Below are 17,338 nucleotides of genomic sequence, written 5' to 3'. Positions count from 1 at the left end.
CCAGTGCAGAAAAGGAAACAGAACGTGCAAATGGCAGAGAGCAGATGCTGAGAAGGCCAGTCCAGGGAACCAGGGTCCCAGGGTCAGTGGGCCTCTCCCCATCTCCTGCTGCTTCTCCCAGGCACTCTCTCTTCCCAGAATCTCCAGGTACTACCTAGCCATGCCTACAGCAGCAGGTCCAATACCTTTCCTTTCAGCTACCACCTCCCCACCCCCACTGCAAGCGTTCTAAAGACAGGCGTTCATCTCTTATTCCATACCATCCAAGGGCTTTCCTTCCCACTCTTTCTTTGCTCCCTCATGTTTTTTTTCTCTTCAGTACATCTTAGAAGTTTTGTCCCCCACCCCCACTTTCAGGTTGATGTAGATCACTCTAAACTGGTAAAATATTGAGATACCAGAAGTTACATTCGGTCCATTCAGTTATCAAAATGGCTGACCTATTATCAAGTCCTCAAAGCCAGTCCTCACTCTCAAAGTTCTCAACCAACCTAACTCATTTCTAATGTGTCTTTATTATTTTTCAATTCACATAGGTGGCTATGAACCCCATCTCACATGAAGTTTAATTCCTTTAATAAGACAGGAAGACAGACATGGAAGTAGATGTTTCCTGAGCTAGGCTGGTAGACAAACAGGCAGATTGGCACACATCTGCTGTCAAGGTTTTTTCCAGCTCTTTACTTGAATTCCAAGGGATTTTCTCCTTAGGTACCATCTGTTACCTATTTGCCATTTCTGTTTGGTACCCAGGAGATGTCTGTACCACAGGGAAAATGGAGCCAATTGGAAAACAGGATACCTGAGAGGGAAGCACTCTCTCTATGATAAGGAAACTGCTACTGTGGGGTGGGAGGTGGGAGGACTCAACTACTTAGATCTCTTTTTGGAAAGAGAACATGTAGAAACCAAGTGTCAGGAGACAGATTTCCCAACACATCTGCTGGCATGTGCTCTCTGAGAAAGTAAACATAACCATTACAGCAAATATTAAGTATATTTCTCCCCTGGTCATGTAGACTATATTTTCTTCATAAGATGTATCTTACAGGGTTATTAAAATAGTACACTACGCATCATACATTTGACCTGGATATAGAAGCGGTAAGAACAGTGAAGGCCATACACAAATTATCTCACTTGAAAACTCAGGGGCTAGAATACAACCTGACCTTTTGAGCAAACCCAATAATAGCTCATTCCCCTTTTGCCCTGTGCACAGGAGTAAACTTTTTCCTCACCAGGCCTTGTATTTTAGATTTTATGAGCCATAAAATCTCTGCAGTGGCCTTCTCTGACCTGCCATTGTAGTGGAAAACCAGCCACAGATGAGTGTTGATGTTTATATTGGAAGGCAAAACTTTACTGAATAAAGCAGTGAGCCGGAACTGGCCTCTTGTAATGGCTAATGAACCATACCCCTAGCTGTGGCTTCATAAGGGAGAAACATGAGGAAGAAAGGAAGGGGGGATGGAAAGAAGGAAGGAAGAAACAAAGATATAGGTAGGTGGTTGGATAGGTAGGTAGGTAGGTAGGTAGATAGGTAGATAGATAGGGATAGATAGACAGACAGACAGACATAGAGAGGGAGTTATGTACATAGGTGGGTGGGTAGGTACATAAGCTCAGCCAGTGACCTCCTAGGTAGCACTGCTTAGAGGTAGCAGACACCTTTGAACTTACTTTAAAAATGACAAAATGGTAAGATGGCTTACAGGGTAAATTGCTCCTGACCCCAAGCCTAGAGACCCAAGTCTTATGCCCAGGACCCCAATACAAAAATTGGGATGGGATTTTAAAATGGATAACATTTCTGGATAAAAATTGGTCAGACTCAGAGAAGGCACGGCCTGGCTTTATGGCTCATTGTAGGAACTCAAAGACGTTTCTTACACATCGATGGTAATCAGAGCTGGGTGAGTGATGTGCACTTGGGATTTCTGCCCAATCACAATTCTCACCGGTTTATTTACCTCCGGTTTTAAAGAGGAGTGGCAATTTTAAAATTAGTATATTAATAAGAGCAGCTTCAAAATGAGAATATTTAATAAAGTACAGAGGATCGTTTATTTACTGATTTACTGTGCTAGAAATCGAATTGTCTTTGACATGTAGGTCAGTGCTCTTCCAATGATGGATATCCACAGTTCCCTTTTTTTTTTAATCTGTCACTGTGTTTTGTTCTGTTTTCCCTTAAACTGTGGTTCCTGGATGTTGCAGTAAATATTAAATATTATTTTATAAGTTTATGTTTTTACCAGCCCTGAGGTCTCACACCTCAGGCCTGACCCTGGTATGGAGCCGACCGCACCTCTGGCGCCCTATTTGAGTCACCATGGCCCAACTTGTCCACGCAACTCCCTTCCCTTGGTGGTTTACTACTGCCTGTTCTCCGCCTCTGTCCCGGGTGTTTCTGTACCCCAAAATCCCAAAAACACAACTCTACAGCCCGATAGCTTTTCATACAGGTTTAGATATTCAACTCTCAATCCACAAACCCTCTACACAACAAGATTGCATCAAATAGACAAAGATACAAACTGCCCTTCTATATGAGATATTAGACCTGTAAAATCCTTAATGTTCATAGCTTTTTAACACCAATCAATATCACCTGGGTCCAGCTGGTCCTTGGGAAGCTCCAGGTTGTCAGGATTGAAAGCAGCACTATTCTGAGTAATTTTTAAGAAATGCACATTTTCCTTGAAATATTCACCATTAAGATGTGTAATCAGACTGAAAATTCACAACCATGCTTAAAGCAGTGTAAAGACTGACCTCTGGTCCATCTTAAGGTGTCTTTATTCACCGTTGGAAGGTTTGACATGACTGTGTTGAGAGGGTGTAGTCTTCTTTCCAGAAAGAAGAGAGACCCTGTCTGAGGTCTTCTATAATAGATGGATTGAATAGAAAGGTAAGAGCTGTTCGTGATGGCGCATGCCTTCAACTGAAGCCATTAGAAGGATGAGACTGAAGGATCAGGAGTCAAGGCCAGGTGGATTATATTGAGATTTGCCAATTACCAAACCTAATACAGGAATATAGGTCATTTTTATGTCATATGCTGTGTATGTGTGTGTGTGTGTGTGTGTGTGTGTTTCTTTTAAAATTAATTTTTTGGTTAACATACAAAGAAATTGTGATGTTTCATACACAAATATCTCTCTAGATACTTTGTTCTTATTTGAGGGTTTGCTACACATCTGAACTCTTCTCCTGCTGACCCCCTTCTCTGCATTAATCTCATTCCATTACCCTCTCCTGTTCTCCCCCCACCCGTCTATCTTCCCTCTCCTAGTTCCTGTCTCCTGTCATAGCATATATATGCCTTCACGGATACACTTAAATATAGATTTTTGCACATAAGAGAAAATAAGTCATATTTCTTTTCCAGTCTGTATAGTTTTGCTTAGTATAATAATATCCAGTGCTCTAAAAGACTTGCCTATTTCTATTTGGTGTGTGTGTGTGTGTGTGTGTGTGTGTGTGTGTGTGTGTGTGTTTGCTTGCGTACATGTAGATGTGCTATGTGAATACCCGGTGCCAGGAGAGGATGCTGAATCTGCCTGGAATTGAAGTCATGGGTGGTTGTGAGTGCTGCAAACCAAACCCAGGCCTTCTTCAAGAACAAGGAGTCCTCTTAACTGCTCAGCCATCCTACCAGATCCACTTATCGCCACATGAACCCATTCTCCTGAGTTCCATTTCATCCCTCTTCCCATCTGAATAAAATCCCGTCGTGTGTACAAACCACATCTTCTTTATCCCAGGAATAACTGCCTGGGCTGTTTCTATAGCCTGACTGTCGTGAACAGAGCAACAACAAACATGGACATATGGGCATCTCTGTGGTGTTCTGGCTTAGCGTTGTTCGTGAATGTACCCAGTCACATAGCTGCACTGGGTGGTAGGTTCTGCTTTAGTTTCACCAGGACTTTCAATACTGATCTCTGTAGCGGCTGCAGCAGTGTGAGAAGAGCTCTTCCTACTCAATATGTTTGTCAAGATTTGTCTGTTAATAGCCATCCTACTGGAATGAGATGGAGTCTAAAAGTTTTGTGTGTGTGTGTGTGTGTGTGTGTGTGTGTGTGTGTGTGTGTGTGCACACGTGTATGGATGTTATATGGATGTATCAGTGCATAAAGAGAGAAGGTGATATTTATCTACCACAGTTGGACTTACTTGGCAACATGACGATCTCCAAGGACTTACAAAATGAAGCTTATTTTTAGTGTTTGAGTGTTGTACCTGCATGTGTGAACATGCACCATGTCATGCAGTGCCTATAGCTGCCAAAAGAGGGCAGCAGAATCCCTGGACCATTCTGCACATCTGACTCATGGAGGCCAGAGGTGAATGGTGGATGGATGTCTTCTGTGACGACAGGGTAGCTCACCTAACCTGGAGCTCACTGATTCAGCTGGGGTGGCTGGTCTGCAAGCCCCAGGGAGGCTCCATCTCTGCTTTCCTAACACCCGACTTTCAGTTTCACCTAGCTTTTTCCACAGGTGCCTGAGATCTGAATGCACAGCCCCACGTTGGCATGACAAGTCTTTACCAACTGAGCCATTTTTAGAAAATGGTGCTTGCACTCCCCAGTGCCTAAGCATGTCCAGCACTTTTGGGAAACATGGGATTTACTGGCCAGTTTTCTTTCCCCTTGCACTGCTATTTTTTTTAAATGCAATGAGGATTGTGAGAAGGAAGAATGAGGCGGGGTAAAAACTGAGTCCTTTCCCACACGGGACCTTCTTGCCCATTCTGTAGCCACAGAAAGGTTACATGTAGGTTGGATGCCAGTCCGTCTTGTGAGCAGAATCAGTGCATCACAGCGGTACTTTCCTTGTTGGTGAGCTCATGCTGTACCCACTAGCCTGCGCCAACCTACCTTCTGGTCTCTCTAGCACATCTCTTCCTTAATCTTTAAAATCCCTTCACAGGTAAAGACAAGATTAAAGTATCCGAAAATGACTTGAAGAAGCTCCTTCTAATTAAGTGGTGTATTCTGGAATCCATCCGCTTGAGAGCCCCTGGTATCATTACTAGAAAGGTAGTGAAGCCAGTTAAAATTCTGGTAAGTGCTGGTTTAGTTTGAAAATAATGAACTTTCTAGAAAACCGTATGTGTTTTAGTCAGAAATTTTCTAGATTGATCTGCTTTTTATTACTTCATTTTATTAGAACTGAATATGAATTATATATCTATAAACATACATATATTTGTATATATATATATTTGTCATACACAGTATATGACAATGAAATATGTGCACATTTTATAATGGCTAAATAAAGTCACTAATCTGTATATTGTTTCACACACTTAATCAATGCTTGCAGGAAAATATTTGTACTCTCTCTCAGTAGTTACTAAGTATTTCTAACCTTGGGGATGCTTGCTGTACAGCTCTTTCACCTGTTCTGTTGAAGTGGAATTTTGTATTATTCACCAGCATTCCTCAAGTCTCCACTTACCTCCCAGCCCTCAGCAACTACATCTCCAAACTCTACTCCTGGGAGCTGAAATTTTGCGTTTGAGACCACCAGGTCCTTGCCTCTCCGTGCCTGGCTTGCCGGTCCTCGAGCGTCTGCTGTGCTGTGGCAGATTTTCCATTTTTTAAAAAGCTGAGAGGGATTTCCCAGTGTACACTCGTACTACGTTCTCTTCACCCATCTGTAGACAGACACCCCGTGTCACCCTGGAAAACATGCTGCAGTAGACTTGAAGGTGCAGTTCTCTTTTGGACATTTTCATGTCACATCCTTTGACTATAAACTCAGTTGCTGGATAGTCCCACAATAAGTCTACTATTCAACGTTTGAGGAGCCTCCCGTATTATTTTTTACATGACCATACTAATGTGCATTCCAAAGCAAGCCTCCGAGGATTCCCTGTTGTCTGTGTCCTCTGATACTTCTGGTTTGTCGTTGTTGTTGTTCTGGTTTTGATAACACAAATTCTGACAGGAATGAGGTAATATCTCATGATGGTTTGGATTGCCATTTCTATGACAATGATATTTTACATTTTCTCCTATACTTGTTGAATATTTTGTAGGTCTTTGTTAGTAGATACTTTTATTTTTATGCATGTGTCTGTGCGTGTGTGCATATGTTGTAGGATGGTGGTAATAATGTTCATAAAACCTGTACCTTGGAAGCCAGAAGACAGTGTTAGATGGCTGGAAGCTGGTGTTATTGGCACTTGTAAGCTACTCAGTGGCGGGTGCTGGGAACCAAACCAGGGTCCTGTGGAAGTGGAAGGGGCACCCCAAAATGCTGTCATCTCTCCAGCCAACTTTTGGATCTTCTTTTAAGAAATGTCTGTTTTAAATCGTTACCTGCTTTTTAGATCCAATTTTGTTCTTATTGTGGAGTTGTTGGAGCTGCTTGTCTTGGAACATTAACCTTTTATAGGATGCATGATTCATAACCAACACATCCCATCTGATAGGTTGTCTGCTCACTGAGCTGAGCCTCCTTACGTGTACAGAAGAATTTTAGTTCAGAGTAACTTGTCTGATTTTACTTTTGTTTTCAGTGGTAGTTTGTATATCCTCAGCCCAGGGAGTGGCACTATTAGATGGTGTAACCTTGTTGGGGTAGGTGTGTCTCTGTGGGCTTGGGACCCTCATCCTAGCTGTATAGAAACCTGTATTGTGCTAGCAACCTTCAGATGAAGATGTGGAACTCTTCCTGTGCAATGACTGCCTGGATGATGCCATGTGCCTGCTTTGATGATACTGGACTGAACCTCTGAACCTGTAAGCCAGTCCCAATTAAATGTTATCCTTATAAAAGTTGCCTTGGTCATGGTATCTGTCCTCAGCAGTTAAACCTTAACTAAGACATTGTTTGAGCTTTTGAATTCCTCAAATTCTGATTTACCAGATCCATATGTAGGAGGCTCCCCTCTTTGTTTTTCTCTAATCTTTTTACACTCTCAAGTTTAAACTAGTTGAGTTATTTTTATGTATTGTATAAGATAAAAACCCACTTTCTTCTGCATATATAGATATCCTATGATCCCAACAGTATTGATTAAAAAGCAGACATCTAGATAATCTTAGCACCTTTACAGAAAGTCAATCTGCCATAAATGAGAGGATTTACTTTAGGTCTCTTTATTCTATTATATTGGTTCATGTGTCTGGTCTTGTGCTGTTTTGATTCCTATAAATTTGTGGTACTTTTTAGGTTATGTGATGCGTTGCCTCCAGCTTTGTTAATTTTGGTCAAGATTGCTTTGTCTATGTAGGGCTCCTGTGATTCCATGTGAAAGCTAAGTTTCCATTTTTCCAATAAAAAATGTCATTGTAATTTTGATAGCTTATATTATTATATGAGTCCTTAAGTTCCCTTGAGTACTAAGTGACCCTAGAAAAGTTTGACATACTATGTTAAATAGCACCATCTCACTCAGTGATTTGTCTTTTGGGAAATATTTTAGCTAAGGGATTGTAGAATTGTGTTAAGGCAATAGATGATTAGACAGTAGAAAGGTAGGTGGAGAAAAGGTAGGGATACAGAAGAGAGATAGGAGAGATCAAGATGGAGCCCAAGGATAAGTTTGATCCATGTGGACTTAGTTGGCACTAGGTAGCTTTGAATATTTTAAGATTTTATAGGTCTTTTATCTTATATGAAAGGGCAATTTGTATCTTTGTCTATTGGATGTAATCTTATTGTGTAGAGGGCTTGTGAATTGAGAATCTATTATATAAACCCATTTAAAAAGTTACCGAGCTTTGAAGTGATGTTTGTGACGGGCGGTGGGGGAAAGAAGATGCTGGGACAGTCACCACCACCAGGGACCCAGGCAGTAGGGCAGGTAGAGTGAACCACCAGGGAAGGGGATCATGTAGAGGAGGCAGCTAAAGGACCGAGTGACGGAGTCCGTGGGCACAGCTCTGTATTAAGTGGCGCCCGTGGACTGAGACCATGGAGGCTGATAAGGAAATAAGCCATCCATTTTTAATATTTACAACAACAAGGGATAACCTTTCAAATAGAAATTTGGCCGTGTAATTCTATATCAGTTATGTAATATTGTTTAAATTAACCAGGTGGGCTCTTGTGAAATGATTCAACACATCTTACCTTTTGTAAAAACATTATTTATTTTTGAGAACTTTTATATATGCGTAGGATGTATGCCTGTGTACACATTCACCCTCTCTTCCATCTCCTCTCAGATCCCTTTCCAAGTCTCTCTTCCAACATGGTGTCCTCTTTTTGTACTTAATACCCACTGAATCTAGTTAGTGTTGCTCAGACAGACACGGATATGGGGCCTGGACAACCTACCAGAGGCTACCTTCTACAGAAAGTGGACCCCGCCTCTCCTAGCAGCCACCAGTTAGTTGTACATAGCTCCTCAGCTAGGGGTGGGAACTTATGTGTCCGTCCTCATTATGTTGGCTTGATCCTATTCGGGACTTTGTTAGATCCTGCTGTTTAAAGGTCCTTCAGGTCCGAACAGCTCTCTTGACCTTGGTGCAAGATGGAGGACTCCCTTTTCTTCTCAGGGCTTCCTCTTCTCTGCCAGCTCTGGGGAACGTGACCTCATATCCTATACCTTTGGAATGTCAGGTAGCCTTCCTGAGATTACAGATTCAGCTTCCTTTCTTCGAATAAGAACCTGTCCAGCAAGCCTCTAGACTCACTGGAATGCCTTTTCATGCAAATGAAGTATTCTTCTGTGCTCTAGGCTCTAGCCAATGATAGGTACACACCCTAGACATTCCTACCCTCTCCCTAAGAATATAGCCATGGATTCACTTCAATAAAACTGAGCTGCCTCCCTGAAGTTGATCCTGGTAGTCATTTCCATTGTACTCATGAACCAGCCAAACCCTGTCCTTCTCTTTGTCCTCTCAGGCTGGTGGCCAACTGCTGGGGGGAGAAGGGATGCACACAAGTCTTGAGCAGGTGACACAGTTCTCCTCTCCAGGCTTCCAGAATCTGTCACTCCCTATTCCATGATATTCCCTGAGCTTCATAGCAGGAAGATGTAGTAGAAGTTGTCCTAGTTAGGGTTTCCATTGCTGTGAAGAGACACCATGGCCATGGCCACTCTTATAAAGGACAGCATTTCATTGAGGCTGGCTAATAGGTCAGAGTTTCAGTTTATTAGCATTAAGGCAGGAAGTGTGGCAGCGTGCAAGCAGACATGGTGCTGGAGAAGGAGCTGAGAGTTCTACATCTTTTTTCTAAGGAAACCAGAAGACTGGCTTGCAGGCAACTTGGAAGAGAGGCTCAAAGCCCACCTGCCATCGTGACACATTTCTTCCAGCAAGCCACAGTTCCTCATAGTGCCACTCCCTTGGCCAAGCATATTCAAACCACCACAGAGATGTGCCACTTCTAGGCATGCGCTCTCTTGACGTCCATTTACTGCAGTGTGGTTCTTCACATGAGTCAGAGTCAGGAAGGGAAAGAAGCTCCTTTGAATGATGGGAAGAAGTTTCTAGATGCAGACAGGCACAGGTGAGAAGAGAGTGAGAAGGGCAGAAGGGCGTGAGTCAGCTTGGCATGGGGATGGCAGGGCAGTGAAGACAGGATGGGGCGAATTCTCCAGTTCACCATGTTAAGTCTGTGCATGAGGCCAATGGCATGGGGCAGGAAATATTAGAGAATCATTCACCAGAAAAACCACATGAATGGTTTGCATCAAGGGCCTGAATTACCTAGGGCGAGCACTCTGGGTCCCTCTGTTCTCTTACTTTCCTTTTTTATTCAGTTTGAGAGTTTGGTAATTGTTACCAGGGGACTTGGGTAGAACACAAAGGAGATGGAAATCCTAATTTGTAACCGTTAAAGCATTTGGACCCCTGTGAAGACAAAGTTAGTTTCACCAATCTTACATAAATTATTAGATTTTGTCTTATTGGGATTTAGATTCGTTTTACATTTAATTAATCTATTGATTACATCAAGTTGTGGACCTATTGATTACGTCAAGTTGTGGACGGACTCTGAGAGGAAATGGTCTGCTTGTTACAACGAAGCAGAGAGATGTGTATGTTCCTCTGAATGTTACTGTGATCCTGATTGAGCTTTCATTAAGTATCATTTGTATTCTGGTTAAAAAAGTAAATATTAAAATAAATGCCTCTGTCTCACTGGGTTTTATAGTGGCACCTTTGGGAAATCAGATTTTTTTTAAAGAAAAGATATATTTCTAATATTTTATTCATTTTAGGAATTTTGTAGATGATCATTTGGGGTGGGGTGTTATCAGTGTCTTAGTCTGAAAAGAACACGTCTGTGTATCCCCAGCTGGCCTGGACCTCGTAATGATCCCCCTGTCTCACCCTCTAAAGAGCTAAGATTATAGGTGTGATCTACTCTATCTGGCTTATATAGATGGTCTTTCGTTGTTGCTTAAAGTTTTGGTTTTCAGTTTTAAGCAACCTATCTATAGAAATACAGCTGATCCCTTCTTCATTCAGTGGTAACAGGACTTTGTGCATGCTTGGCAAATCCTCCATCAGCAAACTACATTCACAGTCCAACATCTCAGAGTTTTTGTAGATTTGGGTGATTTCTTTAATATGAGCAATTCTTGTTCTTCTTGTTCTTCTTGTTCTTGTTCTTCTTGTTCTTGTTCTTATTCTTATTCTTATTCTCCTCCTCCTTCTTTTTCCCCTTTTCTTCTTTTCTTTCTCCTTTTTTCTTTCTTCTTCCTCTCCCTTCTCTTCTTCCTCCCTTTATCTTATATTACCACACTGTCTGTAGTTTCTAGCCCTCTGTTGATTACTACTGTTGTCCAACAGTGCTTTGTTCTGGTCTTAAAGGGAAAGCTTTGTATTTTCCCCGTTAAGTACAATACTGGATATGGAACTTTTTTAGATGCTCTTTATCAAGTTTAAGACATTTTATTTCTATTTCACTGGTCTTGTTTTTGGTCATAAATTGATGCTGAATTTTCTTTCTTGCTTTTCTGTATCAACTGATATAACCATATGCTTTTCCGTCTTTGTCCTATTGATATGAGTTAATTTACTAACAATCAAATATTGAATCAGTCTTTCTTTTCTCTGATAAATTATGTGACCATAGTGTGCATGCTGTATGTTCATGTGTGCTGTATGTTTATGGGCTGTGTGTGTGTGTATGCTGTGTGTTCATGTGTATTGTATGTTTATGTGTTGTATGCGTGTGCTGTATGTGTGCTATCTACATGTGTGTGTTGTGTGTGTGTACTGTGTGTGTGTGATGTCTGTGTTGCATATGTGCTTGTATGTGCTGTATGTGTGGTGTGTATGTTTCATATGTTTTCTGTGTATGCATCTCCAGGATAGAGAGTCACAGAGATTGACATAGGATGGCTCCTCAACCACTCTTATTCGTTTTACTTATTATTGAATTTGTTTGATTGATTTTTTTAATTTTAAAATATTTTTATTGAAAGACTAATCACAAGAGAAAACAATGGCTGTTTAATTATACTAATTCCTAATAATACTAAGAGGTGTGTGGTCAAACTTCCTTTTGGATATCCATTATGATATATTTGTATATACATAATTATATACACACATACATAATACATAAGTACACACACACACATACACACACACACACACACACACACACACACACACACACACACAAACTCCTACACATATATGTGCACCTCCTATCTGCCTAGTTTGGTCTTAACACCCCTGCCATGTGTTTCACAACTGCCTGCAATGTCAGGTATAGAGAATATGGGACCCTCTTCTGGCCTCTGTAGTCACTAGCACTCACATGCATGTACACACAGAACATACACACAACTAAAATTAATCAGGGTTGGGGAGATGGCTCAGTGGTTAAGAGCATGTACTGCTTTTGCAGAAAACCCACATTTGGTTCTCAGCACTTTGTGGCAGCTTTAAACTGCCTACGACTTCTGCTCCAACCAGGGTGATGCCCTGTTCTGGACTCCCAATATTACATTCATGTACACAAATAGACAGACACATACATAGATGCAGAATCAAAGTACAATCTTTAAGGAAATTAAATGCTGACACTTAACTAGTATCTCCCTCCTGTATAGTCAAACATATGTGTTCATGTGACTGGTAAGCAGAATTAGAAACTAGTCATCCCCTAATTGGACTAGAGAAATGATCTCTTCAGGGAATAAGGAGTTGCTTGGTTTGTAAAAGGTCTTGTTGCAAGCATGAAGACCTGAGTTCAGATCCCCAGCATCTATATACAAAGCCAGGTATGGTAGTAACCACTCATTATTACAGTGCCAGGGAAAAGAGACAGACAGACAGACAGACACACATGCACACATAGGCATGCACAGGAACACATACAAACACATGAATGCAGACACATACCAATGTGCACACATGTGTATATGCCCACACATGGGTGGATACATGTACATGCAGAAAGGAGGGAGGGCAGGAAGGAGAGAGAGAGAGGGGGGCGGGGGAATATGAACTGGCCAGGAAAGTTATTTCTTTCTTATACTCATGTCTTCTTTTTTACAGTATAGTTGTAGCTTTCGTTTTAATGACTAATCTCCCTAAAATTGTTTTCAAAATAAATGATTTGGAGCTTATTTTTCTGTTTTAGAATCACACAGTTCCTTCTGGTGATCTGTTGATGTTGTCTCCATTCTGGTTACACAGAAATCCAAAATATTTTCCCGAACCTGAGTCATTCAAACCTGTAAGTTCTCTCTCTCAAAATATATTATTTTTTATTATTTCTATGTTTCTTGTCAAAAATATGAATGCATAAATTAACTGAATCTGAATCAGCAAGCAGCCATTATTTTTCTAGTAACTGCTCAGGATTGCTGACAATGGACCGGTAGGATTTCCAATGTAGATGTCACAACATTTACAGATCGAACAAAGGAGTGTGGAATGGGCATCCTCAGAGAGGAATCTTTATATTAAACCAGGAAAGGACATTCAAGTCAATGCCACTGCTTCTGCTGGAAGCCTTATTTTGTATCCATTGGGCAACCGTTTCTGTTACTGGTTTCCAAGGAGCCCACAAAATAAAAACACAGCAAATTAAAATGGCGATACGTTACTTCATGTGCTTGGGGAATGACGGGGCTGAGCAGGCCCAAGAGTTCCTCTAGTTTCTGCCCTGCCTTTCAGTAAGTCCGGGAGCTCTGGCACCCAGATGTATCCACTCCACATCCAGGCTTCCTCCAGTGTCTTGTTACTACATTTATAATTATGAGTAATTTCATGATAAAGCCCAAGGCCTTTTGATAAATGCTTTCCTCTTCTTATGTTGATTTTGTAGGTGATTTACACTGTCATTTACATTTGCCACTTAATAGGATTCTTGTTAAGCCTCTTCTGTTTATAAGTCCACGTTCCAAAACCACAATCGTGTCTGATATTAATAACAGGCTAGGGAAAAAAATGACCCACAAGTCTGCAACTTTGTATGCAAGGATTAGCTGTACTGCATCATTTTTAGCCCAGAGAAGTAGAGTTAAGCTTATTTATATAAGACTGATTTTAAAAAAAAAAAAAGTGTTTTCTTCCCACAGGAACGCTGGAAAGAGGCGAATTTAGATAAGTACATTTTTTTGGACCACTTCATGGCATTTGGAGGCGGGAAGTTCCAGTGTCCTGGAAGGTCAGTGTCACAGCTGAGCGGCATTGGTGAGGTCGAGACAGAGGCCCAGGGGACACAGCCCATTGAGTCCTTTATTAACAAGTTACAGGGAAACCCAGGAGGGCAGTTTGTTCCTTTGGTCAGTGCTGGAGTGGGCTGTCTTTGTAGGAATGTCTGCGATGACTTCTTACAGGAGACCTCCCAAGGAGAACACTATGCTTGCTAGTACCAGAGGATATGGGGGCTTCTGTAGTTCACGCACGCACAGACAGTCTGAACCACTACCCACCCGCATGTGTGCATGGATGTCATTGGAGGGGTATGTGATACATGTGTGCAGGTGCCTACGCATATGTGTGCGTATGAAAAGAGTGTGTAAACTTAGCTATGGCAGCCCAGTGAGTCTGAGAGATCTGCCCCTGCCCACCTCCTCAGCACCAGGATTAAAGGTGCATGTTTTATACCATATGCTCATTTACATATGATAAATGCATGTCAGCTATTTCAGGAGGAGAGTTTAAACATGCAACAGCAACAGCAAAACTCATCTCCTTCACTCTGACTCTTGATATTTCCATATTAGAAAACAAATTTATGAGAGATGTTACTTCCAAAATCACATCTATGGGTGTGTACCTGTGTGTGTGTGTGTGTGTGTGTGTGTGTGCACCCACAGAACTGGTGTTATCAGTAGATGTGACCTGGTGATGTGGGTGCTTCAACTTGTGTCTTTTGCAAGAGCAGTATGTTCTCTTGGCTGCTAAGCCGTCTCTCCAGCCCCAGAAAAGCAGTTCTTCGTAAAAAAATGAGTTTATCATTTTCATCTCCTTGTAAGTAAATCATCATCCTGGATGCAATGCTTCTGAAAGCAGGACATGTTTTTGTTTTCAAGTCTCTACACAAACAAACACTTAATAGAGACTTCTTATTCTCATCATCTTTGGCTTTGACCATAATATTAAAACTAAGAACTGCAATATTCACAGCGAAGCATGAGGCATGGGGTGGTGGTGGACAATTTCCTGATGAGCATTATTTCCAAGAAGAGCGAAGACCACCCTCCCTGATAGCTCTTAAGGCTGAGAGACATCTCTTTTAGTATGAAGGCCATGGGTACAATAAATAGGGCCATGAAACTGTAACTCAATCAATAGTATCTTATCTAAACCAATCAGAATGTATTGAGTTCTTCCTATATGTAAAACAGTGTCCTGTGTACCTGAGAGGTTGTGGATCTGAGAGAGCCTTTTCCTCAGCTGTCATGAGGTGAACTCTTTGTGTTGACAAGGAGCTCAAGGGATTCAAACACTGCTTCAAAAAATGGAGAATAGCAATGTCTGACATGGTACTGAAGCTTCAAGATAGCTGGTGTAACTGGTTAGGAGGATCTTGCTGATTTCACAGAAAAAGTATCCTTTGAAGGAAACAGAACTTTTTGTAGGTTAAGAAGGCAAAATGAACAAAAGGGATACTCACACAGAGAAGCTCTGAGCTTATGGTTTTAGATGTTTGAGCCAGAGTGCATCAGGATGGGTTAGGGAAAAGGTTAACTGTGAATGTTAGCTTGGTGTCCTGGCTTATCTTGGTTGTCATGTTGACACATCTGGGAATCGCCTTCATCAGATTGTCCTCTGCATGTCTGAAGGTTGTTTTGTGATTGTTGATCAATTTGGGAAGGCTCAGTCCACTGGTGGCAGTGCTCTTCCTAAGCAAATGGGTCTGGGATGTAGGTAGCTGAACAAGCCATCGGGGAGCAAGCTGGTAAGCAGTATTTCTTTGTGGTCTCTACTTCAGTTCCTGCTTCCAGGTTTCATGCCTTGAGAACATGCATTGACATCCATCTCTTGATGAAGGACTATAGTCTGTAGGATGAAGTAAGGTCCTCCCCAAATTGCCTCTTGAAATCAAAATTAGGATACGTTGAATATAAATGGCTGTCATGGATGGTGAACGTAGCTAAATTAGGAGCAGGAGGGAGTTTAGAGGCAAGATATTAAGCATTCCTTTGGGAATTCTATCAGATGTGACCAGAATTCACAAATGTTGACTATGTTTTACCTGTTTCTAAAAATCGAATTAAGTCTAGTATTCTACTAAGTTTCTGTTTCAAAATATCTTTTCCCCCTTGTCCCTTATTTTAAACAAGCAACTCATGAAACATTTTGTTTTTAAATTGTTCAGGCAAGCAAATGACTTCATTTGGGCAACAGCACACCAAGAGAGCTTTCTACTGGAAATTTAATCCCTTGAATCCTTAGTATAAACACCAGAAAATGACACCCATTCCTAATTGGTATAGCAGGGGCCAACTGATTTTCTCATGCACAAAACACTCAGTGAGTCAAAGTAGGTTGCCTGCAATGTAGCTGACCGTCAAAAGTTCATCATAAACACATACTCTTATGGGCTTGCAGCTGTTGTTTTCTGGGGTGTATGCCATTGGATTGGGGGGTCCCAAGAGAGAAACAAAAATTTCTGGGTAAACAGAACATTTTGCTGATATAGTCGGTACAGCCACCAGCAACGGACAGACGCAATGGCAGAGCTGCAGCACCTCTTTGAAAACATCTAAAGGCATTTGCAGAGGAGCCCTTCCTAGGCTCTTCCCTATAGCATCACAGGAAGTGAAGAAGCAAAGTGTTTATCGTGTAACCAGACTCTACAGGTAGAACACAAATGTTGACTATGTCTGACGTCTTTTTTTTTAAATATCACTAATTAAAATTTTCACTTAATTTTATTACAAATGAAGTCCTGGCTTCCATACATGAACACGCTGAAGAAAGTAGTTTAAGCTATCAGATTTCTTCAGAAATAGTAAGATGCAAAAAGAAGAGCCCCATCATAGACAGGCTTATCTTGAGCTGGAAATTCGAGTGGAAGAGAAAGAAAGAATTATTTCTTGATAAGTTTTCTTGCAAGGGACTCTCTGGGAGCAGGTGATCAATTTTTTTTTATATATTCTCTGTATTTACATTTCAAACGTTATCTCCTACGCTCCCTCTCCCATCTCCCCTTTTCCCTCGCCTTTCTTCAATGAAGATGCTTCTATTCTCAACCACCCACTCCCACCTCAGTGCCTTGGCATTTTCCCACACTGGAAAAAACGAGCCTTCACTGGAACAAAGGACTCTCCTCCCATTGATGCCAGACAGTGCCATCCTCTGCTACATATGCACCTGGAGCCATGGGTCACTCCATGTGTACTCGTTGGTTGGTGTTTTAGTCCCTGGGAGCTCTGGGGGATATGATTGGTTGATATTGTTGTTCTTCCCATGGAGTTGCAAACCCTTTCAGCTCCTTCAGTCTTTTCTCTAGCACTTCCATTGGGATCTTCATGCTCAGTACAATGGTTAGCTGCAAGCATTCTCAGCTGTATCAGTATGGCTCTGGCAGAGCCTCTGAGGAAGCATCCATATAAGGCTCCTGCCAGTAACCGTTTCTTGGCATCAGCAATAATGACAAGGTTTGGTGGTTGCATAGATTCCCAGGTGAGGCAGTCTCTGTATGATCTTTTCTTCAGTCCCTGCTCCACTATTTGTCCCTGTATTTCCTCCCGTTGAGTATTTTGTTCTCCCTTCTAAGAAGGACTGAAGTATTCACACTTTTGTCTTTTTTCTTTTAGATCTTCATAAGGTCTGTGAATGGTTTCTTGGGTATTTGGAGCTTTTGGACTAGTATCTGCTTATCAGTGAGTGCATACCTTTAGTTTTCTTTTGTGACTGGGTGATCTCACTCAGGAT

At 41.5% G+C, this 17,338-nt stretch overlaps 1 protein-coding gene across 2 annotated transcripts in view; it reads left to right on the top strand.

The window, feature by feature from the left end:
* The window catches only part of CYP39A1 (cytochrome P450 family 39 subfamily A member 1), a gene marked incomplete at both ends in the record, with an annotated part of 84,466 nt that overhangs the window by 40,404 nt on the left and 26,724 nt on the right, over positions 1-17,338 (top strand). For both annotated transcript variants that reach the window (XM_080916942.1, XM_080916941.1), the window contains 3 exons: positions 4,941-5,074; positions 12,585-12,680; positions 13,528-13,616. In XM_080916942.1, the coding sequence (XP_080773068.1) occupies positions 4,941-5,074; positions 12,585-12,680; positions 13,528-13,616 (319 nt within the window). The remainder of the gene's footprint in view (positions 1-4,940; positions 5,075-12,584; positions 12,681-13,527; positions 13,617-17,338) is intronic.

Source organism: Micromys minutus, assembly GCF_963924665.1.
Source record: "Micromys minutus genome assembly, chromosome: 5".
In the NCBI taxonomy this organism is placed as follows: Eukaryota; Metazoa; Chordata; class Mammalia; order Rodentia; family Muridae; genus Micromys; species Micromys minutus.
This window is presented reverse-complemented; position numbering and strand designations above follow the sequence as displayed.